Raw genomic sequence first — 24,929 nt, 5'->3', positions numbered from 1 at the left:
TGATCCGTGCACGTTGAAAGCTCGGTTATCCAGCCAGCTCTGCAAATAGTCTCAATCCGAGGGTCTGGAGGTGAAGAGCCGTCTTGCTTTTCAGAGATAATGGGCTTTGCGTTTCCTTTATTTTGAGGTGTTAAGATATCACAGTTTCATTTGGAGTTACTTCTTTGGAGGGTCATGCTCCTCTTTTAAACGAGTCTCTCCGTCTTTGCGTTTCAGAAACGCCTCCTTTAAGAAAGCTCTATAATTACCATTTTTCAATTACTTTAGACGTTTTTTACGTAGCTACTGAGGGGGAAAAGAGAGATTCCCTTCTTGTACAGTCAGCCGTGTGAGTCGATCATGAAGCAGCGCTCCAGCATTCACAACTGTCGACGTGGAGATGTTGGACAGCTGACCACAACCTTTTCACAGTGGTCCAAATGAACCCATCAGTCATTGTTAATTAACACAACCAAGGTTCATAACATATACAGTTATGCACTTTGGCTGTACTTTACATTTGCAGGCAAGCAGTGATGCATCGCCTTCATGTGGTATTGGTGACTCCTCTTCAGTTCTGACCTTGCATTCTCCATTATTCATGACCTGACACATGGTCCCTAAGGCGCTACTGTATCATACCTAAGATGGGTCTGACCACTGACCACACACATCCCTGCTGGCTGCCTCTTTTTTTTATCTGGGCAGCTATCGATGTGCCCCACCCTCCCCTCCCACTCCACAGTCAGCTGATCAGGGCCCAGAGAGGGCTCAGCGGGGAGGATTTTTCTAAAGAAAACAAAACACAAAACAATGTGGGGCTGCAGAGGTGCATGAAAATAAAACTACGTTCCCTTGATAAGTTGCAGAATTGAACAAATACATTTATCATATTGCAACAGCTGTTAAAATAATGTATGTGCATTTGTTTTATTGCGTTTGCTGTTACTTGTGGGTAGGTTCCAGGTTCAATTCCCACTCGTGTTGAGCTTGCACCTTGTCACCATGGCTAAATGGGTTTTCCCTGGTTTCCATTCACAGCCCAACAACATTCACATCAGGCTGATGGGAGTCTCTTAATTGCCCCTCAGTGGTGGCTTCTCCAGGGTCTATTCCTGCCTCACATCCAGCTGCTAGATTTAATGCTAATATCAATATTGAAGGCCAATATCTTTAACAGAGATCCTGGTTTTTATCATTCTACAGGGCAGCAACGTGATGGAGGACCAGGACCTGAAAGAGATCGGGATCGCCGATGCTAGTCACAGAAAGAAAATTCTGCATGCAGCACGTTCGTTACCCAAGGTAGCCGGGCATTTTTTTAATAGAATTTAAAAAATTTAGTCTCTGTGCTTTTCATCCTCTACGTTGATGATGTCCCAAAGACCTGAGAAGCGTTGATGATTGACCAGGTCTTCTCCTGCAGGTGAAAGCACTGGGCTGTGATGGCAGCTCCTCACTTTCGTCCTGGCTGGAGAATCTGGGCCTGCACGAGTATTTGCACAACTTCCTGGCCAGCGGCTACCGCTCTCTAGAGTGTGTCAAAAACCTGTGGGAACTGGAGATTGTCAATGTGAGCCACAGTGACCGACGGGGACAGAAAAGTGTATCCGAGGGTGAAATTAGTTTTATAGCCGGGTAGAGGGAAAATTAGACAAAGTTTGACAGTTGACTAAACGTCAGGAAGTAAGTTTGGAGGTGAATGTACAGTATAGATGGTTGGATAACACAAGAACTGTTCTCAGCGGTCAGGAAACACAGGGAAGGGAGGGGACATGTTGAGGGAACTGAACACAGGAAAAAACAGCAGTGCTTTAATGAGTTCTTTCCATGATGGAATTGAATTTAGGTAAAATAAATCCAAATCATGACAGGTGGGCAGATTGTTTTCCTGTTTACTTTGTAGAGCTCTGCTGTCATCCATCGGCCTCTGTATATACAGTGTACACATGTTTTAGGAGTAAAATCTTCTGAAGTTTTGTGGTCAGAGTTCACAGGACAGCTTCATTTATGGTGCAGGTACTAAAGATCTCCCTGCTGGGCCACAGGAAGCGAATCATTGCTTCATTAGCAGAGAGACCCTACGAGGAGCCTCCTGTCAAGCCACCTCGTTTGTCTCAGATCAGGGTGAGGGCTGTTTTTATTGCCTTTTCCTTTTACTCTTGAAATAGGATGTGCATTAACGAGGTGAAATCCACCTGTCTGTCTCTCCAGTGCCATGACCTGCCTGTTTCCCAGTCCTCGTCTCCCCTCAGTCAGATGGAATCCGGCACAGGGCGCTCTATGGACCCCCTGCTGCCTATCGGAGAATCTGGGAGAAAGAAAGTCCCAGACGCAGACTTTGAGGTTCCCCAAAGACACCAAAGTGAACGGCACAGATCATGCGTGTGTATCACTTCTTTATCTGCCAGGGCGGCAGGCGTCCTTGTGAACGCTGCACTACACAGGTCAGAATTTAATTATTTGGTTGTTCTTCAGGAGTGGTATGACGAGAAGCCTCGAGAACCCCGTCTGACCCTGAGGCCACCTAGTCTGGCAACGCCCTACGCCCTGGTCCAGAACTGGCATCATCAACCTGAGAAGCTCATCTTTGAATCTTGCGCGTATGAAGCCAGTGTACGTTCTGATCCTTCACCATCCTGAATGACGGAATCTTCACTCACCAAGCAACTCACAAACCAAAATGTCTCCCGTTCTCTTACAGTATCTTGGATCTATGCTTATTAAGGAACTACGAGGCACTGACTCCACCCAGGATGCTTGTGCAAAAATGAGGGTAAGTGTAGTGATCATGTGTAAGTTTATTAACTTTAATAGTGTGAGATATTTCATTTTCACTCCTAATTACTTCATTTTTGATTTTTCTTACATTTTATTTGGAAGACATTAGACCAAATTTGTCATGCTTTACCCAGTATGTAATGTAAAAAAAAATATGCTGGATCATATAATTGGGATGGAATTCCAGGATGGAAGTTGATATCCTGGTATATCCTGGTCCTACAAACTCAAATAAGTGGAATATCAGGATCGCTCATTAGTACCAGTGTCCCAACAAAAGGCATAATCTGCAAATCAAATGTAAATCTTAACATCCTTTCTTTGCGTGCACTTTCTTCTGCCAGAGGTCAACTGAACAAATGCGAAAAGTCCCCACAATCGTCCTCTCCATCACCTACAAGGGCGTGAAGTTCATCGACGCAGCCAATAAGGTGCGCACATTAACAGTCATCTCGTATCCAGAAACCAGCCGTGTGTGAAATAAACCTCCGTCAAAAGGAATTGACCGAATCATGAATTATCTTTCCTGTCAGATGTTTTTCATGTTTGTATTTCCTGAGATCCATTCATATTGATATTCAGAGTAATTGCTCAGCCCGGTGTTACTTTGTGTGCTTCTGCTTCGCTTCTTATTTTAATTCTTCGTGTCGCCCCTCCTATTTATGCAGAACATCATCGCCGAACATGAAATCCGTAACATCTCTTGTGCGGCCCAGGACCCAGAGGACCTGTGCACATTTGCCTATATCACTAAAGACCTGCAGACCAGCCACCACTACTGCCACGTCTTCAGCACCGTGGATGTGGTGAGGAAACGCTCATCACAAATCTCTCTACTCTGCACAGTGACGCTCCGGCCTTTTGATTCTGTGTAAAACGCAGCCTGTCAATTCGTCAAAAGTGTCAACACGATGATGAGGGGTTTGCCTTTTTAAAATATCCAAACATCTGGTCATCAAGAGCAAATAGAAGAGCGGATGTCTGTGTGGAGGTTGAGGTGCAGACATCTTTAGTGAAGTTATGTGGTCAGCAGCACCCACAGTTTTCCTGATTGCCTGCCCTGACCCACAAAAAGCCTAAAGCCAGCCAACCCCCTAACAAGCCCAATGACGTCCTCTTGTGTGAGCTAAATTCTTACTAATCTTGGAACTATATGACCATTAGCATTTGGACGGTCTGTAATGTTTTGGTTTTTGGTCTCTATTATTCGGTGATTTCAGTGCCTCCTGCACATGGTTACTTTGAAATCTTTGCCTCTTTTACTCCTCTTCCCCGGAATAGAGCTGACAGTAATCCCATCTGCATCATAAAGCTCCCAGGGTCATTAAAGATGAGCCTCAGCCAAACTGCAGGTTCCTCTGTCAAGCAGATTTTGCTGAGTCAGGAGAGGCTTTTACGTGATTAGTTACGTGGGACCGTATTGAACGTCCCGCGGCCATCAAGCGCACCATCCTCATCAGATAAAGAACACAGAGATGATCTCATTTGTCAGGCTCAAAGCGCATTAGCGCTCTCAGATTCTTCATCAGATGCTACATGTCAGTGCTGGTTTCCCAGAACACCGAACTGGACCTGACCTGCATCTTTTCTCCCTTTCACCGCAGAACTTGACTTATGAGATCATACTGACCCTCGGTCAGGCATTTGAAGTGGCCTATCAACTGGCTCTACAGGCACAGAGGACCAAGCAGCACCAGAACCTCCCCTCTTCAGACCTCATTGAAACCAAGTCCAGCCGACCAGTGCCCAAACCTCGGGGCAGTGTCCGGAAACCGGGGGTGAGTTGGACTGAACGTCATCTTTTAAAACCCATTGTCTTTTGTTGAATAACCCCTCGTAGTTTCACATGACTTCCTGCATGGTAGTCATCCTAAAGCCTTCTGACTGACGCCGATGATTGCGTGATTAACCGAGTTAAACCATTACAGTAATGACTCTATTAAATGTAAAAATGTTCATTACAAAGTCATGTAACAGAGTTACGCGTAGAAACGGCCCCTCACAGGTCTCACATTCTTGAGCTGCATTTTCTGTAACAAGTCAGTAACCTCCTGTCTCCTGCTGCTCTAATCTTTGTGGATTTCTCCTTATTTTATTCTCTTCTCTAATCCTTCCCGCTGTCTGTCTCCCCTGTGCCATTTCCCTTCTTCTTATTCTTCTCCTGTCCTCTCGACGTACGACTCTCTCAGGACTCTCCTCCTCTTGACAGTCACTGCTGTTACTGTTATACGTGCACCACCCATCGTCCCTCCTTCCTCCCGCTGCACTCTACCAGCCCTGCTGCTCAGGTGCTGCTATCACAACCCCGTCACATTCTCTGTCTATTCCTGTATTTTGGTGTTTCTGTCTTTTGGGGTTTTGGGTTTTTTTGCTTTTCTTTAATTTAATAATGCTGCAGTTTGTGGGGAAAAATATTGAAACTGGGTCTGTCACATTCCTTCATTTATCCAGTAGTGGTTTAATCCCAGGCGCCCCCTAGAGGCATGCGATAGTAATACAAGCAGATCACGCTTTCGTCAGACTGAGGTGGAAAAGAGATGAAATTTAAATCACCTTTAATAATGTGCAATGTCTGGTGTTTGTGTTCACAGGGTGACATTGCAGAGCAGGAGGGCGATTCTCAGTCTCAGGGTAGCACCACGTGGCTGGTGGACCCCAAAGAATCCAAACGCACTATCAGCACTAAGTACGAGACCACCATATTCTGAGCGGACCCCTCTGCCTCCTGGCCTGGCCTCACCCTGCTTCCCTCCCTCCTTCTGTGTGCCTTTTCGCTGTGACTATCGCCTCTCGAGGCCCCCCCACCCACCTCCCCTTCCTTTCTCTCCTGCCATCACTTGTGTCTTCATCTGAAAACAACACGATCCGCAGCAGCTAACCAGCAGCCTCTTGCTTGCTCCTTCTTCTCCACTTCCACACACTTCATTGCAACCGGCCGACTTTATCAACCCTCTTCTAGCTGCCAGCCCTCACTCTTCCAGCCTGCTTCTCACCTCTTACCCACCTTGTGTACTTTTCTTCTCGCTGTTATCTCACTATCGGTTTTCAGTGATAAGACATTTTTCTTGACGCTTTTCTTGCTCTGCTAGGCGACGGCCGCTCTGAGGCTTTACTCTGATCTTTCGACTTCAAGTGCTGGAAAAAATGTGACTCGCCACACCCAAGAGCGGCCCACCGCACACGTCCTGTAACTGGGAGGACATATTTACTGTGGAAAACTAACAACGCTTATCAGACTGTTTCTGTTCTGTGGGACTCTTAGCAGTCCCGCCGGTACCAACGCAGGGAAGGAGTGACCGCTGAGGGACGGTTCCACATTTTTATTTAAAAGATTTTCAGTTGAGTGTAAAATAATTCCCAGCTACTTTGATAATCCATTGATGGATTTGAGTTATTTTTTTAATGATTTGAAAAGACAACTTTCAGCTCTTTGCTCAAAGCCAAAGGAGGTTAATATCACTGTGATGACGTCCTTTTGGAGCTAATCAGGTCGTTTTCCAAGAGGAAGGATTGGCCAAACAATGTGATGTTGACCTACAGTATCACACTCCATAAAAGAGAGCTCAAACCTTCTGGCTGACATGCCTTCCTCTGTCGGTGAGGCTGCATTTCCACCGCCTAAGGTCCAGTTCAGACGCCCGAGGCCCATTTTTCTGCATGCCAGTGGCTGAAAGTTGGGACGGTTACAACTGGGACTCATTACCGTTGAATTAACCACATTAAATCCAACTGCTGTGATGTTACGGTATTATTGTAGCTGAGGCAGCCGTCTGCCGCACCCCAGACCTGAACTGAACCTTACGGCTGAGTGGAAATCAGGATTCATCCCTGCTGCTTTAGTGACTGCAAACTGTATAAAAAAAAAAGGAAAAAAAAGCACTTTTACTAAATCCTCACATGTGAAAGAATAAGTGCATTTTCCTCTGTCCTGTCACTTTTTTCTTCCTTTCACAACAACTGCCTTCTTAGTCTTCATGTCTGCCTTTTTTTGCCACTCACAGGAAGTTAATATTCTACTACCGTTAATGTAAAGAGTTAATAGTTAATGGTCACGTCATGCTCCTACTTGTGCTTTATTTTAACCTCATTACTGTGTACCTGTCTCTGTGTCTCCCTCCTGCTATAGCTGAACACTGTGGGCCCTCCCTGCCAGTGTGAAAGGACAGGAATGAGCCCCATTGCATGATGGGTAGCCTGTTTTGTTGGAAAACTGACCCATATCACGTGCAAGCGAGACCCACTGCATAAACACTGGGGGCCCGGAGACTTCTTTGGAAACGTTTAGCTGTCAGAATATCTACCTGCGCTCCTCTCGGTTTAGAAGCCAGAACTCAGTGAAACAGGAAGTGGAAGAGGCGAGGAGCCCGGAGAACATGTTAGATACGTGCTGATCCAACATAAATAATTTGACTTTTCCAGTGTTTCATATTAAGATATGATTATACTGGTACTATATACTGGACACGGTGATTAAATTATCATCTCTAATTTTTTTTGTCCCCTAAATATGCTACTAATATTAATGAAAAAGACTGTGTACAAAGTGAGCCAAATGTCAGTAACCCCATCCTATTTTGTAATGAGTATTGTTATTGGACTTCTATTTAATATTGGATCAGTGCATCTGCATCAGAGAGGTACTTGTTAAACTGGATTAGTGATTATAGAATCTCTTGGAACTTCTGCTGGAACTGTGACCGATGGAAGAGAGGAAGCCTCTAAACCCAACTCAGAGGAAGTGACACTACAATGACTGTTGTGTATTATTAACAATAATAAGAAATAACAGAAGCGGGGTCTTTTAGCTCACATTTGTATGTTTTAGTTGTTTTACGGAACTGTAAAGGTGTCCTGAAGCGGAACTGGATCAGGCGTGGTTCACTGGCAGTCTCACTCTCCTCCCTGCTCCTTTTGTTCGTCTGATCTTGGCAAGATTGTTCACCAGACCTGCCATGCAGGCTGTTAACACGTTTAGATTTTAGCTGCAGAGTAGATCCATAGGTACAGCATGTTTCTCCTCACTAACTAGTCCAGTAGGTTGATGCTCACTGGGAATTCTTGGTCAGCCAAGTGTGTAAATGGTACATAATGAGCTGGTTTTGGTTGAACTGTTGTGTGTGAGCGTGTGTTTGCGTGTGTGTTACGTGGTCAGGTCGGTTTGATAAATCTATGGTACATTGTCTTGGTCCACCGGTCTGATTTTGCACATTTGCTGAAGATCAGGAGACAATTCAGGACTAATCTGATGACGACCATGATGAGAATGACGTCCAGGAATCTGAGTGTTTTGATACTTGAATGATTTTGTTTTTCTTTTATAGATATCTATATATACAGGTGTATGTATATGTATGTATGTATATGTATTTTTTTGACATTTGTCAAAAGAGAAAAGGACTATGTCTTATAAAATGAAACATATCGTGAATAAATACCCTGTGATTTAAACCAACTCTGGAAAAGGCTGAGAAACCAGTGACTCAGAAGAGGGACCTCACTTCGAAGAAAAAAAAAGATTGTACATAATCTTGGGCTTCCAGTCTTTTTTATGATTATTTTTCATAATTGTACAACTAATAAATGGTGCAATTAGAAATGCTGTTTATTCATGTGTCATGTTTCATCCTATTTTTTTGCTGTGTTGACTTTTTTTTTGCCTGCTTTTTATCCATTGCTCATCAATTTTAATCATATTTAGTGCTGGTTCATGAAAAACATTTAATGGTATTAAGAATTTATCTTGTTAAATGCATAAAAGGCATTTTATCTGAATGGAAATATGAAACATCAGCTCATTGGAGACTTCCTGACTCAGATGTGTGTTTGAGGCCGATTGTGTGATCGATAAATGAATATAGACCTACTTTGTTCTCATGGTCCCGAGCACAAACAGGCTGTAAATCCATGAAACCCCCACAGGAATATTCTTCTACAGTAAAAGGGTAATTGATGTCTGATGATGGTTTGTTTGTGTAGCACACATAGACATTACTGGCTGCCTGTTTTAAGGGGAGAAAAGCTCTTAAAATCTTCCATTATACGCTAAGTGGCGACGAAAAGACTTGACTCGCTGCTGATTGGCTGAAGGTGTTCGCACCTGCGGGGAAGTGGGTTGGCTCACCTGGCTGCTGCTGGCAGCTGCTCTCCACCCGCCGAGCTGTGTGGAAGCGCTTCTGCGTCCGTGCACAGAGCAGCTCCGGGGAATCATCAGGGTCCTGACATGGATAAGACTCCGCTGTAGCTGCTTTTCCTTCAGTCCTGCGACGTTTCTGGTGAGAAATCTGCGCGTTTTCTGTCTCATTCATGCAGAAAATGTAAGCGTGAGACCGAGAACCACGACTCTTTGTGTTGTATTTCTTTCTGTGATGTGACTTTCATATCGTTTAAGTCTGTTAAAGGTGTTTTATTGGCTCTCTGGATGAGGTGCGAAGCCCTTTTTTTTATCCAGAACAGAACCTCACACCAAAGCAGCAAATATTTACTTTTTTTTTCTCTAAAGTCAACATTAATTTAGATTTTATGCTGACAACATGCCAGGCTAAACATTAATGAAAGTGTTTGCTCGATGCTGCAGGTTGCGCAATCGGGTGTTCACCATGACCTTTAGTTAACAGTTAATCATTGAACAGGTTCCCTACCTGCCCTTGAACGCATAGTTGACATTTCATTTGTTTGATTATCTCATCTTTTTCTTCCCACAATAGCAGCCCGTCACTTTCCATCCAGGGCTGTTTTCAGGCAGGTCTGCAGGTTTTACTGCCGTTCTCACGGTACAGACATCTGCAGCCCGGCGTCTGCTGCAGGCCCGCAGAGCTGCCTGCATCGGCTCAACGGTGTGGGAGCAAGCAAAGTGACATTCCTGTCACCATTAAATCCTGACTCAGCTGTGGGTGTAGTGAGCTCTGCCGCTGCTGCCCTACAGGTTTGTTGGCTGCTCCTGTGTGGACACTTTGGTTTCCGCCCTGTGATCTCCGTGTTCCGATGGGAGGGACGGTTGTTTGGGCCCGTTGAAGCTTTCGCTGACGGGTGCCTCACCAACCTGGTGTTGCTAGAAAACACTGGTGGAGTGGGTGTTGCTCAGCCCTTTTTCCATCCCATTACTCCTTCCGTGTGTTCATATCAACAGAATGTGTCATTGCCGTTGCCTGTCCTTCCCTTTTGGTATTTAAATCCATTTGTTTACGTGTCTTTGGGTCAGAAAGCAGCAGCTCTTCTCACGCACAACACAGGTAGGCGGTCCACTGGGAGACGGGCCGTGTCCCAGTTTGGGACTGAGCTGATGCTGGTTACCTGACATCAGGTGGACCTCACCTTGGCTAGGTTTTGTTTTGTGAAACACACGTTTCCCGATCCTTCACCTGGTGCCAGTTTGCCTTTAGAGGCCCCAACAACATGGATCCTGTGGCCACTCAAACACCTCCACTGTAGGGTTGGGTTGTGGATATGTAAAGATTAGCATAATAGTTATATTTAATATGGCACTCTGACTGCGGAACATTTTGTCTCCGATAGAACGGCCCCACCTGTCTGGGGATCGGTGAGCGATCAGCTGTAGTTAATGTCAACAATTTGTCAGAATAATGGAGGCCTGGAATGTAAATAGCGTCTATTGAGAGAATGTTTATGAGCTGATTTTGTGAGCTATTTATTGCTATGTGATGTTTGTGGCTGCACTTGAGCCTCAGAACTCGAAGTTCGAACTATAATTTCCTCCTTCTTGGACTTTTGTCAGGTTTCCTTGTTGACCGTGGCAGCACCAGGCACCCATCCCTTCATTATCTTCCATGTGCGATGGCAAAGAGTGACACGTGGCCAGGCGGCGTTGCCATGGAATCCTTGAGCAATATGGACAGTGCTGAGAGCTGTGACAGTGTGATCAGCCTGAACTCTGGCTCTGTGAGTTCTCCTCTGGGACTTCATATCTCCTGCCCATGGGCTGTCTGCATAAACACAAATGTTTGACATTCTAAACTCACATTAAGACTTATAGAAAATAAGGGCAAGGAAAGGACAGAAGGCGGGGTGTTGGTGCTCCCCCCCGTGTGTACACAGACAACAACTTTGGCCTTTATCACGTCTTGAGGGCAGAGTTGAGAGAGATTTTTTGTCATAGTCGCAGAGTGAAGACAGCATGGAGCACCTCTCTGCTGAAGAGCGAGCGTGTCTCATGTATCTGGAGGAAACCATCGAAGCTCTGGAGGTGCAGGAGGACAGCGGACTGTCCAACGATGAACCCGAGTCTTTGAGCCAGGCGGGAAAGATTGATGAAACCAGGGTCAGAGGTAGGTAGTTGTTCTGCCCTGCAGAAATTGCGAATCTTGGTGTAATCATCACGCTTTCCTGTGTTAGGTAACGTCAGTGCTAAACCCAGAGAGCACCAGGAGGAAACGCTCGAGCATCACACTGAAGACGAGGCCTCCACCCCAACGTCGGCCGAAGACGTGAGCGATGATAATACCTCGCCGAACCTCCAAGCTCAACCTGCCGCTGTAGCTTCTGCTGTCCGCGAAGTCGGCCCATCACCTCATCAGACTAGAATGTTATCGTTATCCAAGGATGAAAGTGGTCGTCTAAAGATTGTTTCAACTGGGGGACAGCAGGCACAGACCTCTGAGATGGATCTGAGTCTGATCCCTCCCCCGTCAGACTTCATGGATGAGCCAGGAGCTTCTTCAGAGCCAAATAAACCCAGAGACGCCCCCCCATCTGCAGGAATATCCAATAACAAGCTAGCTGTCTTAGAGCTACTACGGCAGAGAGCATCAACGAAAGTGACCCAGGAATCTCAAAAACAGCCCCCAGAACAGAGCTCATTATCCGGGAGCACCAGTCCCCTTCTGAGTCCCTCTCCTGAAGCCCCTGAACCCAGAAGTCCACCGGCTGTAGCTCCTAAGCCCAAAAAGCTTCCTGCCAACATTATTCTGAAATCACACAAAGCAGCGCCGGCGCCGGAGACCATCTCGGGACATTCGGCGCCTTCTGGCAGCGAGCGGCTGTTGATGGATCCCCAAAAGGTGCGGATGGAGGCCCTCAGAAAGCTCGGCTTGCTCAAAGGTGATGAGGTGGATACCGGGCCCATCCGGAGCCCTAAACAGTCTCCAAAGACCAGAAGATCATGGGCAGCTCCTTCCTCTCCAGTCAGCCCAGCTTCTCATACTCCGCCCACGACACCATCGCACACTCGTTCTCCATCCTACGTCGCTCTTCAGTCTCCTGGACCTGTGTCACCACTGGTACTTTCAAAACCTCCTGCAGTCAAGAGTCTGCATATTGTCCCTGCACCTGCTGCTTTCAGAGACCCTGATGGGCCCAATAACGAAGGGTCTCCTCTCCAAGATGCCTCTGTTTATTCACCACCTAATGACGGATGTGCTCCCAACCCAGAACCTTCTGGTCAGGATGCCAGTGAGGAGAGCGGGAAGGAGCCATCAGCTGCTTGTGGAGCATCTTCTATGGGGGGCCACACTGCCAGCAAAGAGACAGACTCAAGGCGCCCCCCTCCTGCCTGTCAGCCCTCTGGAGACTCTCAGAAGCTGCCCCGATCACAAGGGATCAGCGTGCTTATCTGCCCTCGCTCAGAAAATGAGGATGAACGCCGCGGCGCCCTGAAAAGGCTGGGGCTGCTCAGGGACTGAGACGGTAACCGACCTCACGGGCTGATGACCAAGGCCTAACTTTTAACACAGTTTTCTTTGGAATTAACCTTGTTGTGTATTAAATACTGATACATTGAGGGGAGCTGTTCTATCATCTATGTACACCAGCATCTACTATGATGTGACAAGTTCTCTTTAATTTGGCCCCATCATGAGGCTGGTTCTCTCCTGTTACAGGAAGTTGGCTACAGGAAATGCACGTATGACGCACCATCGTCGTGACTATTTGCATAAACATGACAGACTTCTGCTTGATAAAATGTTGGTCCAACTAGGTCTGACCTGTCAACCTACTGACTGGACATTTCTGAAGGTGTGCTGTGATATCTGGCACATAGATGTTAGCTGAGGTTCCCTTAAGGTGGGGGTAGCAGGTAGGGTCTCTAATCCCAGAGTCTGGAGGGAGATTTAGGAAACCAGGAGGGCAGGTCAACACATTGAACTTGTGCTTATGGAACCATTTTCTGAAGAATAACCTGTTTAAAGAGCTGTGTGTCATCTGGGGGTAATGGGGTGACGCTGCTCTGAGGTGGGGCAGAGAGGAGTCAAGTTCAGCTTTATTTAGGGGCCAAAATCTCAGATGCAGATACATTTTACTTTTTTTTACCATTGACATTTGTAACATTTTTTTTTAAATTCAACTTCAAGTCAAAGCTTGAATCCCCGAAAGCAGGTAGCAAGGAAAGTTTCCAATTATTACTGGAAGAAACCTTGAACAGAACCCAACTCTTCATATTAGATGTTGCCTTTGATATTGGAGGAGGACACGCAGCACGAGATTATTAACAATAAATCAGAGCGAAGCCAAACCTTAGAAACGGATGCGCTCCGGGTGTCTGATAAAATCACGGCTTGACAAGTTTCCCGTTCTTGGGTCGTTTCGAGGTTTCAGAGATGTTCTCCTGCAACAATGAGACATTGTTGGCTGTCCACTGACTGCTGCCATTGTTGTGCGATTATGTGGATGGCTTCACGTGTCAATGGTTTGATTTTGCCAAATGGGTGTACGTCAGCACAGCTCAGAGCACACAGCCAGGAGGTGGTAAGCATCTGAAACATGCCGTTTCCATGGTAGCAAACTGATAAATATCAAACTTTGAGCTGCACAGCAGTTCCCTGGTCTGCAGCTGTGTCTGTTGTTCACAAACCTTCACTTAACTGCACGAGCACACTCCTGAAGATTCACACCTTTCTGGCGCCTCGGGAACACACATTTTCGTTACTCTGCTCATCTGTGATGGGAAGGCCCTCGTGTCACGTCAAATCTCTGATTTCCTTCTGACATGAAGGAGAGCCAAGTGGCCAAACCGGTTTACTCACCTCCTGCGTGTAGCTGCGCCTTTGCTGCACGGACAGAATGTTTCTGTAAAATATTTTAGGCATTTGAAGGTAAATTTTATGCAGCTTTGCTATTGAGATCACCCGCGTGCACCATGGAAGGCTGCTGCAATATGGCGAGTAAAGGATATACAAGTTTTCTTGAGAACACTGACTTTGACATCAAATCTACTTATTGTTTGAATATTTACATGAAGCACATGCAATTTGCTTTGAATAATAAATTCAGTGTTGTCTTAGTATTGTATTAGTTTAGCCTCTTTCTGTGAGTCTCTAAAGAAAATTTGCACCATGCAAATCACAACATGCTGATTTAAAATGTTCTGGTGTGTAAAATACTATACCGGTTCTCTTTTCTGTTTTCTTGCTGGCTGAAATTGGCTGCAAAGGACGCTTTGCTCTCGCTGGCATCGTACATCGGGATGGAACATTACATTTGGTCTGTAAATCTTCAGCAATTTCCCACATTCTGCAACAAAAAGAAAAATATTTGTATAGAAACTCGCGAACAAGCTGCATATAGGACAAACTAAGCAGTTGTAAATGCACCATTTTCAAATTTTAGCCGTTTGTATATTATATTATTAGTGGCGCAACGGAATTAATCCAAATATCAGTATAGGTAAACTGGGGGTGATACCATTTTGGAAACACATGGAAAGATTTTATGGGACAAAATGTTTCTGCTGTGGAATGAATTGTGTAACTCATAAAATAATGTAAACGTATATTTCAAAAGCGCCATAAATTATGGAGGTTTTGGCACCAAAATAACATTTTAGACCTATTTAACTGAGTCATTCGAGACACTGACACCTGTCAATGAATCGCCAACTCTCGTGAAATCTCGCGAGACAGCAACAAACGCAAACACGATCGGTCAATTGGACAAAAATGTTGGGATTATTTATGATGTTTTATAGTTTTACGTAGAGAGTCGGTTTACACAATTATCACCAAGAGCTGGATCTTAAAATTGATACAACGCAAATAATTAACAAGGTAGGCATAACAAGGATGATTTAATTAGCCAACGTTGCCCACTTCCCGTTAACGGGGAAGGTGAGTTAGGTGACATCACACCTGCAAAAATAGAAACACTGCATTACTTTTCCTCGTCCCTGGTGATAAAGAACCCGACTTTAGGACAGTATAGAGCCATATTACCTGCTGTCTGTAAGATGCGCACATGTTCTCGTCTCCTCGGACGGCGATGGTGACAGCAAAGCATTAGAGGTTGCATATGGATGCACATTGAAGACGTTCTAAACAAAATGTAACCACAAGAGGGGAGTATAGGTTCACATACTGCGAGTCTGCGCGTGTGCCCAACAACTAACTCTTAAAATATATTTTTGACAACAGATTAGCACAGTGACAGCGCCTGCTCATCTGGTAATTTTAACCTTAGATAATTTGTAACAGACTGTAAGACAGTAATTGCATTATCCTCCACATAAACTTGGCCAAAGGGAATAAAGATTACATAAGGTTGCATCAATAGGATCCTCTGCTGCCAAAAACTGAGCAAAACAAGAATCTGAAACGATGGTTTCCATTTAGCTCAGATTTCAGGTGTTTTTTATGAAGTCATTCAGATGGTTGAAATCCGCCCAAGTGTGCAATAAGAAAACTACTTAATAAAAGTTTATTTTGGCTTTTTAATCTATCTCATTAAACCAGCATTTGTTGGGGAGACTGTCGTTGCTGATCATCTTCACTGATAACGTTTACTTTACAAATGGCACTTTCACAGTAGTTTTAATCCACTTACGTCACTTCGTTTACCAGCTTTGTTGTGACTCAGTTTGATACGAACTGCAGGCACATTTGGGGGTTTTTTTGAAAAAAAAAAAAAAAAAAACTTTTTTCCCGTCCACAAAATCACTTTGTGTGTTTTTTTCCTTACAGAGGAAATGATTCAGGTCAGAGTATCAGCAAAGAATGCAACAATTTAACTGTGGGCGTTTGTTGGAATGTTGTTCTTGTCACCATGTTTAAACACCCGTTACGCTTGATCGTCACTGAATTTGGCCTCTCAATAGTCAGTGTAGTTTAATATTTGGCCTCTCAATCGTCAGTGTAGTTTAATATTTGGCCTCTCAATAGTCAGTGCAGTCTAATATTAATAGTAACCTTACAATGGCTCAACCTCCACGAAGCTCTTTGGAGACACTCCCTGGGGTTGTGCAGGTAGGCGTAGCTGCTACGCTATCAGGCTAGACAGTGAGCTCATGGGACTTCCCCACCGTCGAGGTCTTTTTCTGCACTTACCTGCTTACTGCGTCTGAAAGAGATGTCCCTTTTCTCGGCATGTTGGTTGATTGTGGAGGATTAGCCTAGACAAAGTGGCACAGAGCCACTGCTGAGTGTGCTGGCGTTTAAGCACGCCTGGCCCAGTTGTGTGTCATCAGAAGAGCTTACTCAAAATATACGGGTATTATCTCTCTCTTCTGTCTGTGTGTGTCTGCATTCAGATCAAGAGTAAGTGCTGATACATTTCAGTTGTATGATGATGATTGATTCCGTGAATGATGCTGGCTCATCATTGAGGATTAATCTCGGGATCTTAACGGGGCAATGCCACCCTTGCTGTTTCATTTGATCTTGATGAGTCCATCTGATTACAGGTGTACACAAATGTACAGATACGGTACACGCACAGGCCTGTATCCCCTCCAGCACCCGCATGCTCACTCACGTAGCTAACCGCTCTGTCAATGCAACGCCTAACTCCCTGCAAGTAGGACCCAAAGCCCGGGGGTGTGTTGGTGACAACGTTCATTAGAAGGTTTTAACTGATCTGCCGTTTCCAGCAGTGTGGTGCTGCAAATAAAACACACAAATTAAACGCCCCGCGGGTTTTCTGTTCATCCCCGCTTCAGCCAACAAGAATTAGCCTTTGTGTCGGTTTAAGCGCTTCCATTTCTTATGACTCGATAACTGCGTCTCTTTCTTCTCTCCCCCTGCCTTTGCTTCCTGTTAGTGCCAGTGACTGAGGCTGTGGTCAGGAAGCATTCCTGGGGCAAGCCCACAGCAGTTGCTGGGATGATTTTACTAAAGTGTGGAACTCAGCAAGCCACTCGGCTCCCCTGTGGTGCTGGCACGGTGAGTACCAAGAGATCCCGCTGGGCCTGCGGTGGTGTTGGTAACCTTGCATGTGAAACCCCCACAGAGAGGAAAGGAAGGGGAGAATGAGGGGAAACCTAAGCATAATGCTTTTGCACAATTAGGGAGTATAAATGTCAGAGGTGAGGTGACGCGTCCCAGTGTACGACCATCTGGACGAAGGCATGAGGGTCTCTGCAGGGCTGCGAACTCCTCCATTCACCAGTATAATACAGTGGTGGCTTTCACAAACACCTCCCAACATGCATCCATCTTGCGTTTATCTTAGAGCACCAGCCGCTGAGCACGGTATGAATTTGTATTTCACAGTAAATCTAAAAAGTAGCCTCTAACTTGTACCGATGTTTTTTGGGGTTTTTTTTTTTTTTTTTTTCTTTTTCTTCTAGTGGCTGAAAAATTTGGAAAGTTTTCAAACGCTCCAAATAGTGACAGGCTTCAAAGCTTCAAAAGAGGGGGAGAAAAAAATAATTCCACAAACAAATATTGCAGCGTATTCTTTGCAGAACAGCTCCTGGCGGGTGGCGGTCAGTCAGTCTGCAGAAGAATCTCGCCGGCGTGCTGCATGAACGCAGTCCCATTCTGTCTGAACAGAGGTGTGAAGCACCCTTGCTTGATTTATCACCCATGAGTGATCCTGTCTGCTCTGTCAAGCCCTTCCACGTCCTCCCACGATGTTCAAATGAGGTCCCCTACATGGTGAGGAACATAAATTAAACATGGCTTTGGCTTCCCTCGTGTCTGCCGGTGTAAAAATAGCCTGGTTTGGTGCACAGCGTGATGCCCTGTATAAAGCCCTCTGTCTTTAATGAAGTGTTGCCATAAAAAGCGCACTGATCCTCCAGCGTGACTCTGTGGCAGCCGTTTTCTGACTTTCTCGAACTCCCCGAGTGACTCTGAGCTCATTTGGTTATACAAGTGCTCACAATTACCCAGAGATTTGGACACAGGGACACAGGATATTTCCATATCCCTGACGGATGTTATTTTAATTACACTGAACTGCTTGACATTGTGCTGTGGATTTACATGTTATTTTTTCTTCTCCTGTGGTGGCGAAGAGTAGTTCTGGAAAGGTTATTCTGTTGTACTAAATCTCTTATTTACCGGGGCTCGTTGTTTCTGGCAAAGCAAGCGCCAGGCTCAGGAAACCACATCTGCAATTCAATTATTTCAATTTTTTAAAGCGAAGGTGAGGATGAGAAAGAAGATGAGGAAAAAATGAATCACACCCACCAGCCTTTTTTTGTCATAACTATTTCCAGATCATGTGGATTTCGCATTTTTTGCATCGTTTGAAGAAAGTTGTTATCTCCAATCAGCACCATTGTGAGACTCTAATTATATTTGATTGAGTGAGGGGGGGGAAACCCGCACATGGGAGCAGGCGTGATAATTATAGTGTCAAATCAGCGTCGAAGTACAAACACAAACGCATCGGCTCAGCTGATTCGTTTGGGTGATAATGCAGGAGGAGGCAGCAGGTGTGGGGATACAGATGTGTTCCCTCTGCAGGACGCCGCCTGAAAACAAATGATTCATGTGTCACCGCTGCTGAAATGTGGCACAGTCCCTCAGTGGGGGCCACGCCGGTAACGCAGGGGGTGGGGGATGTTGTGATTCATGTAAAACCACAAGCTTCATTTCTCTTCGGGCCTTGTGGGTAATCGTGTGCATACAGGACCTGGCCGGCGGCGGCGGGTGGGGGGGAGGCCGAAACGGTTCCGTTCCATCCGTTTTACACCCCCCATTATCTTTTTCTGGCATTCTTAGCAGATGTGAAAGAGAACTTTAGTGTCATTTACCTTAAAAAATTGAAGGCCAGGAGGAACAGTGCAGCAGTGGAGATGAATTTGACTGGGGGGGGCTCTTGATCACGCTGTCATATAGTCTCGGGGGCATTTTTGGAAGTTGAGGACACAAATATAATTTGCATTAAGGGCTTTGCTGATTGTCTTATCTATCTTCATACAGTACGGCGATGCTCACATCACCAGTGCAGATATTCCTGGTGGTCAGGTGACATCAGAGATTTTGCTTTGTGTGCTTTTTGATTTAATTTTTTTAAAGCACATTTCCAGACACGTTAGAGGTACAAAACCAACACGCAGATCCAGGTTCAGTTATAACAGGGATATGAAATTGCTCAGTACCCCAATTGACCTTGGATATGATATGCTGTGAAATCAGCCAATGGAGGGGAAAAAAAAGGTTGTTTTTTCCATTTTCAAACCAGTTTTGTAAATTAAATCAGCTGAACTTTTCAACTCCATTACGTCTGCATGCATTTCGCATCCACGTTAACTGTATCATTCCTGAAATGTCTAATTTCTTACATGAGTTATAGGCTCCTTCGTAAATGTCAGCGTGCGTTGCAAGTTTTAATGGGAAAATCAGCGAGTGAGGAAACGCCATCAGCTCCCTGACAGACCTGCTGGATTGGATACGAGAACAGCTGCTGCCTGCCGCTTATTCTGCAGATGAAAATCTTATTTGACATTGTTAACACCAGCATGGACTCTCTGGAACAACATCCTTGCCAGTTGTGCATCCTCCAGTATGTCGATCTCATGAACCAGTCCTGGATGTTGGAGCTGAGAGGCTGCTGCTGATAGAAGCTCTCAAATAAATAAGGGACGATCATCAGACTGGACAAACTGCCCACTCACTCTCTAAATCTACCCATAAATCCATCTGCTCTCCTTAACTTTAGTCACATGACGTGACACAGGTGATCCTCACCTGCGGAAGGGGGGCGGGGGGGGGAAGGGAAGCAGCGAGAGCCAGTCAGAGAAGAGCAGGAGCCGCGGAGGCGTCCTCAGCCCGACGCGGACGCTCCTTCCTCTCTCCTCCCCCTTCAGTCCCCGCTGCTCGGCTCCATCTCTCCCCCGCTCTCTCTCCCGCTCCCTCACTCTCCCCTCTCTTAAATTGACATCGGTCCGGCTGGAAACATGATAACAGTGAAGGCTTCCTCCGCGGCGCGTTGTCAGGCTCTCCTCGGCCCCGATCACCTCCAACTCAAATAAGCCGGCGTCAGGGAGAGGGGGGGGCGGCGAGAGGATCGCAGTGTCCTACCAACGGGTGCTCGGAGGGAATAACAAGAGACCTTTATACCGCACGCACGCACACACACGCTCATATGTGCTCCCGCGCATCACAGATCTCTGAAAGTGTTCAACTCGCCTGAAAGTTAAGATGCACGTACGCGGTTTGATACGCGCGACTCTTGGATTTGTAGGTTTCTGCCTGGTCGCCTTTGTCCAGCAGTCCGCTTCAGGAAGTAAACCCCCGCAAGGTAAGTTTTCACCTCACATTTACCTTTTTCTAAAGCCTCTCCTCATTCCCCTCGCTCGGTGATACTCGTGTAGGGCCGGTGCTGATGACATTTGTGATCAACGGTGATGTTTATGAGTAGCAAATAGAAAAAAGTTGACTTCTATTCTTTTTTTTTTTAAATACCCTCCTGCAGGTTGTGGTTGATCTGCCACCGCTGAATTGTTTCGTTGTGTCAGAATGTTCAGTTAAAGACTAGGAAACGTGACAAAGTTATTTATTATTTTTCACAGTTGGGGAAAACCCCCCATTGTATTTGATCGTCAGACAGCATCTGTAGTCTGAGGATAGTTAATCCTGCTGGTTATTGTAACAGGACTAGCAGAGGGTATATTTGTCACAGCCCAGACAAGTATTTGACACTGTCCTGTAACACACACACACGTGCACACGCGCGTGCACACGCCCGCACACACACAGGGCGGAAGACTTGTCTGTCAGACACTGCAGCTATGCTGCCCTGCCCGGCCGGCTGCCCTCTTGCTCTCCTGTCCTGTGAGAAATGATTCAGAGCAGACAAGAGCGGCTTAAATCAAAGCCCCGGCACCTTGCAGGGACATGAAAGACAGCGTTACACTGAATCTTTGATCCACTCAGCCTTTTTCCTGCAGGTTTTCATCACTTAATTTTCCCACAATGCACTTGCCAAGCCGGCGCTGGCGGAGGTATTTGCATGCAAAGGCACATCATGCTCTCTGTGAGTGTTGATTGTGGTCGGTGATGTTTCGCACACACAAAAAGACATCTCTCGGGCGGTCGACAAGGCAAAAAGAGAAAGGGGGTGGGTGACTATTTTGCATCCTGGGTGGTCTGCCCCCACTTGTGGGAAAACTCAATATTTACATTTTGCAATTAGAACTACTTTTTTTTCTCACTTTATTTTCCAGAACATCGATTACACACTTCCTTGTTGCGTGGAATGCTGCAGCGAGACTGTAATGGCGTGCACCTGTTTGTTGGTCACAGTGAAAACGCCAGGGACGACCACTTGATAGGGTTCCTCTCCGAGCGCCTGTTTGTTAGTGCAAGGCAAACAGCTCGGCGGCAGCATCATGCGCTCGCTTCTAAAGTTATTTGTGAGCATATTTTGCATCTAACTAAAAATAAATATCGAGTTTGATGCTGGTGGCAACTCTGTGACACCAAATCTGCATACCGGCAACATTTAAAAAAGAAATAATAATAAAACCGGAGAAATAGGGGCGGACTAAAAGTGCACGGTTTGTCAACGCAATATTTATTCAACACAGATGTTGCAGACAAGAATCTTCATCTTTCATCAATGTCAGTATAATCATGGCACTGTGTTTCGTGCAATCCATCATGACTCAAGGAAGGGGGGGGGGAGCAAAATGGCAGTGGAATGAGGGAGGGAGGACTTGAGTGTGTGGTGGAGAGAATGACAAAGACAGGAAAAATGAGATGGGGAAACAGGAGAGATTAAGGGTGCAGAAACAGGCAGCGAGAGGAGAGGTTTCATAGAGAGCAAGCAGCAACAAGCGGGGAGAAGAGAGGGAACCGTCGACGTCATGGCAAATCACTTTCCCTGGAACAGAGTCGGGAACCCGTCCCTAATGCAGCAGCACCAAGGCAACGGTTGGTGTGGGGCTGACATGCTGCTGTGCCTGGATATGTTGGTGTAACCTCTGCTCCTGGGCCTGGGGGTCTAAAGACGCAGGGCTGCCTGAGCAGGGAGGAAGGCCAGATCCAGGCCCAGACACACTGTGGGAACTGAGCAGACTTGGCAATATGAGGCCCAAGTGACGGGGAGGCTTACCTAGAGATGCTGCTGCACTCCGAGCGAGATGGGAAGGAAGACGAAATCCCCCTCCGCCCACCCCCTAACATTCACTCTCCCCTTTCCTTTTTCTTTTGCACCCAAGCCCTGCTTTGTTTGCTTTGTCCCGGCTTCCTTTCCTTTGCACTTATTGAAGTAAGTTTGCGTTTTTGTGTGTCGGCCACAAGTGAGTGCTGACCTACGTTGATTTTTTTTTTTCTTTCAGTGCGCACATTCTTTCACACTCTTCATTTCTTCGCTTCCATTTCATGCACCTTCTTCTTATTTACCCTGTCTCAGAAACAGAAGTAAAATTTACTATTCCGTGCAGCCTCACACATATGGCTTTACTTTTCCTCCTTGAAATCCACGAGTGGGTTAGACATAAACTATATCCTTGTCATTTGAAGGTCATGTCGAGGAATTTCATTAAAAACCACGTCTGCCCCTTCTACGCTTTGCTTGTGGCTGGTTAGGAAAGGTCAGAGGTCAGGCCGAGGGTCTGCGCCGCAGCATTAAAAAGTTATACATAAACATCAACTTTTCTGGAGACGTCCCAGTCAGCCGTCAACAAATATAGCAACTAGCGAAAGTATGCCACGCTCCATTTTACTGTTCTTTCCATTTTCCCGTGATTCATTGCTATGCTGCGCGGGCATGTTGATGTTGACTGTTGCCACTTCCTCATTACTATATGGCCCGTACCAAGTCAATTGTTATTATTTGGGAGGGAGGAGTAAATAATAACAATTGAGTTACCACAAACTCAGTCCGAATCGGCTGTGTTTGTGGTAATTCGAACCTTATTGAAAACCGATTTTATTTCTCGCTGTGGCCTTGAACTTCCCCCAGCCTTTCTCAGTCTGAAGGAAAGAAAAGGAGACTGTGGCACTGTCCACTCCTCTGAACACGGCCAGACCAACTTTAATATTTTGGCCTTCCACTTTCATCACCTTCACTCCCATTTTCTGACTGTGGTTTCTGCAGGGCTCCCACGCTGCTACTGAGCTGCTACTCTTATCCCCCTCACAGGCTGGACGTGCCTCAAAGCAGCCAGCGACGGGACGCTAAAGTCTCTATTTGTCTGCCCGAGCACAAATTTTGCAGAGTAATTTTTAACAGCTGGCACATGGAAGATGTATTCAGGTCAAACAGGAAAAACAGTCTTTTTCAGCCCCCGCCGGGATACCCCGTGACTTTAAGCAGTTAAGGATATTGCAAATTAGAACAGTGTGGTTTGGGCCGCTGATCATTTTTCCTGTCCATTATTTTTCACCAATTAAAAGAGACAAACTCCCAACTTGGGCATTTTTCCACAAGTATTCTCTTGTAAAGATGTGACTCTCTCCCTCTTTCTCTGTGTCTCTCCACCGTCTCTGCAGGCAGACGGAGTCGGAGAGTCGTGTTCTCATTTTGATTTGGAGCTTTGAGGCAGGTTGAGCCTTTGGGCAGCCCTCAGTCACCCGCTGATGAGTGGGTGTAGAGGATCGATCCGGTCTGACTCCAGCACTCGGCAGACACGTCTGCCTGACTGCCGGTGCTCCCACACCGCCGTGCATGTTGTTACAGAGCAGCAGAGAAGGCAGAGATGATTATCTTTGTATTACCCGAGTGGTGAAAAGACTTGATATCATTTCTGTCCAGGAGCAATGTGGTATGAATCACAAAGATGACTTTGATCTGCACGTGGGATGTGAGGACAAGTCAGCGTGCACGGCTGATTGTGATTTTAGAGGGGATATTAATGACTGCACTTAGCAGGCAGACGCGCTTTCACTTCCCAAAATGACACTCTTTACTTTAGGTAGAGGAACTTTTCGAAATACTTAAAGCTGAGATTTATTGTCCCTACATTTCTGGGGTTTTCCCCCTGAATCCTTGGCTTCTGTACATGTTTAATTCAAACATTAAAGTTTTGGCTGTGGGCTGCAGCTTCATTCTAAATGAGTAGCAAGGAGAAGCTGTCTGGGCCGGGCTGCGACCCAAGGCATCGCAGCAGGCTTTTGTACAGGACACTTGCCCACTTTGATCCCCTAGAATTTAAAAGAAAGATGTTTTCCTCAACCAACCGAGTGTCAAAGACTGCAGCCATAAGCTGGATATAATTAAAAATTTACAACATCGGCATGAATGTTTTCCAGCCATCACTTAAAGCCTTTTCAATGTTGGGGGGGGGGGGGGGGGAGTATTTCTTTATATTCTGGTGGGAGTTAGAGGATTGATGCCACGCGCAATATTAAATTGAAGGCTGGTGCCAACTGCAACCAGAGGCACGAATCCATGATGTTATGAATTACTACACCTGCCCGGGGCAGCAGATTTTTCTGAATTAAAATTTTAAACCTTGTTCAGTCCAAAAAATAAATAAATAAAATCAATGTGTAAATTGGTTTCCATGTTCATTTGGAGTAGCCAGCAGTTCAAAGCTGTGTTCCTGTTTGAGCTCTAGCCATCACAAAATAAAATATTTTAGCACATTTCATCAGTGAAAGATGTTACCGGCGTGAGTAATGATTTAATAATGATCCAAAACAAAACGTGATTATTTTATGATTCAGAATGTTCCAGAATTCTCATCAGTGTCCGAATCAAGTAACCACAAATGTGCAGATAAGTGTCAAGAATCTAGTTAGCGACAACTGCTTAATGAGAAGTGATAAATGCCTGGAAGAGTGTCTGGGAACATAAATTCTTAAAAGGGAACGAACGCTTTTCTGCAAGGATTCTGGAAATAAGCAGTTTCAGTGCGGAGGCTTTTCTGCTCTTTGACCAGTTTGCATCAAATTATGTGTTTAACAGCAGCCTCGGTCTGCACGCGTATTCTGAGGTTCAAAACATCACTGTTTTGCACATTTTGTACACAAAATGAATGTGAGGTCACTGCCAAACAAAACCTCAACTTGTGCACTCAGCAGATTCCCTGTAACTCCCAGGGGCCA

The 24,929-nt window shown here is 45.7% G+C and overlaps 3 protein-coding genes across 19 annotated transcripts in view; all 3 read left to right on the top strand.

Moving 5' to 3' along the window:
- The window catches only part of LOC130530488 (ankyrin repeat and SAM domain-containing protein 1A), a 43,583-nt gene extending 35,227 nt beyond the window's left edge, over positions 1 to 8,356 (top strand). For 7 of the 13 annotated variants that reach the window (XM_057041692.1, XM_057041703.1, XM_057041697.1 and 4 more), the window contains 11 exons: positions 1,186 to 1,284; positions 1,406 to 1,552; positions 1,999 to 2,106; positions 2,194 to 2,364; positions 2,458 to 2,595; positions 2,684 to 2,755; positions 3,105 to 3,191; positions 3,429 to 3,566; positions 4,365 to 4,538; positions 4,950 to 5,048; positions 5,352 to 8,356. In XM_057041692.1, the coding sequence (XP_056897672.1) occupies positions 1,186 to 1,284; positions 1,406 to 1,552; positions 1,999 to 2,106; positions 2,194 to 2,364; positions 2,458 to 2,595; positions 2,684 to 2,755; positions 3,105 to 3,191; positions 3,429 to 3,566; positions 4,365 to 4,538; positions 4,950 to 5,048; positions 5,352 to 5,468 (1,350 nt within the window). In that variant the 3' untranslated portion in view covers positions 5,469 to 8,356. The remainder of the gene's footprint in view (positions 1 to 1,185; positions 1,285 to 1,405; positions 1,553 to 1,998; positions 2,107 to 2,193; positions 2,365 to 2,457; positions 2,596 to 2,683; positions 2,756 to 3,104; positions 3,192 to 3,428; positions 3,567 to 4,364; positions 4,539 to 4,949; positions 5,049 to 5,351) is intronic. The other 6 variants (XM_057041696.1, XM_057041694.1, XM_057041698.1 and 3 more) reach the window with 6 other exon arrangements.
- Positions 8,357 to 8,868: 512 nt separating this feature from the next.
- On the top strand, positions 8,869 to 12,494 carry LOC130530489 (specifically androgen-regulated gene protein). 3 transcript variants are annotated; one of them, XM_057041707.1, is made up of 4 exons: positions 8,869 to 9,032; positions 10,493 to 10,656; positions 10,880 to 11,042; positions 11,110 to 12,494. In XM_057041707.1, exons 2-4 carry the CDS (start codon positions 10,552 to 10,554, stop codon positions 12,393 to 12,395), a joined length of 1,554 nt encoding a protein of 517 aa, XP_056897687.1. In that variant the 5' UTR covers positions 8,869 to 9,032; positions 10,493 to 10,551; the 3' UTR covers positions 12,396 to 12,494. The 3 variants fall into 3 exon arrangements, with proteins under 3 accessions (XP_056897687.1, XP_056897686.1, XP_056897688.1); XM_057041706.1 differs by having other exon boundaries at positions 10,874 to 11,042; XM_057041708.1 differs by lacking the exon at positions 8,869 to 9,032 and having other exon boundaries at positions 10,618 to 10,759; positions 10,874 to 11,042.
- Positions 12,495 to 19,741: 7,247 nt separating this feature from the next.
- scube3 (signal peptide, CUB domain, EGF-like 3) overlaps positions 19,742 to 24,929 on the top strand; it is a 53,691-nt gene continuing 48,503 nt past the window's right edge. For all 3 annotated transcript variants that reach the window (XM_057041432.1, XM_057041431.1, XM_057041430.1), the window contains exon 1: positions 19,742 to 20,175. In XM_057041432.1, the coding sequence (XP_056897412.1) occupies positions 20,076 to 20,175 (100 nt within the window). In that variant the 5' untranslated portion in view covers positions 19,742 to 20,075. The remainder of the gene's footprint in view (positions 20,176 to 24,929) is intronic.

Source organism: Takifugu flavidus, chromosome 8 (assembly GCF_003711565.1).
Source record: "Takifugu flavidus isolate HTHZ2018 chromosome 8, ASM371156v2, whole genome shotgun sequence".
Classification (NCBI taxonomy): Eukaryota; Metazoa; Chordata; class Actinopteri; order Tetraodontiformes; family Tetraodontidae; genus Takifugu; species Takifugu flavidus.
Note: the sequence above shows the minus strand (reverse complement) of the source record. Positions and strands in the feature narration are given on the sequence as shown.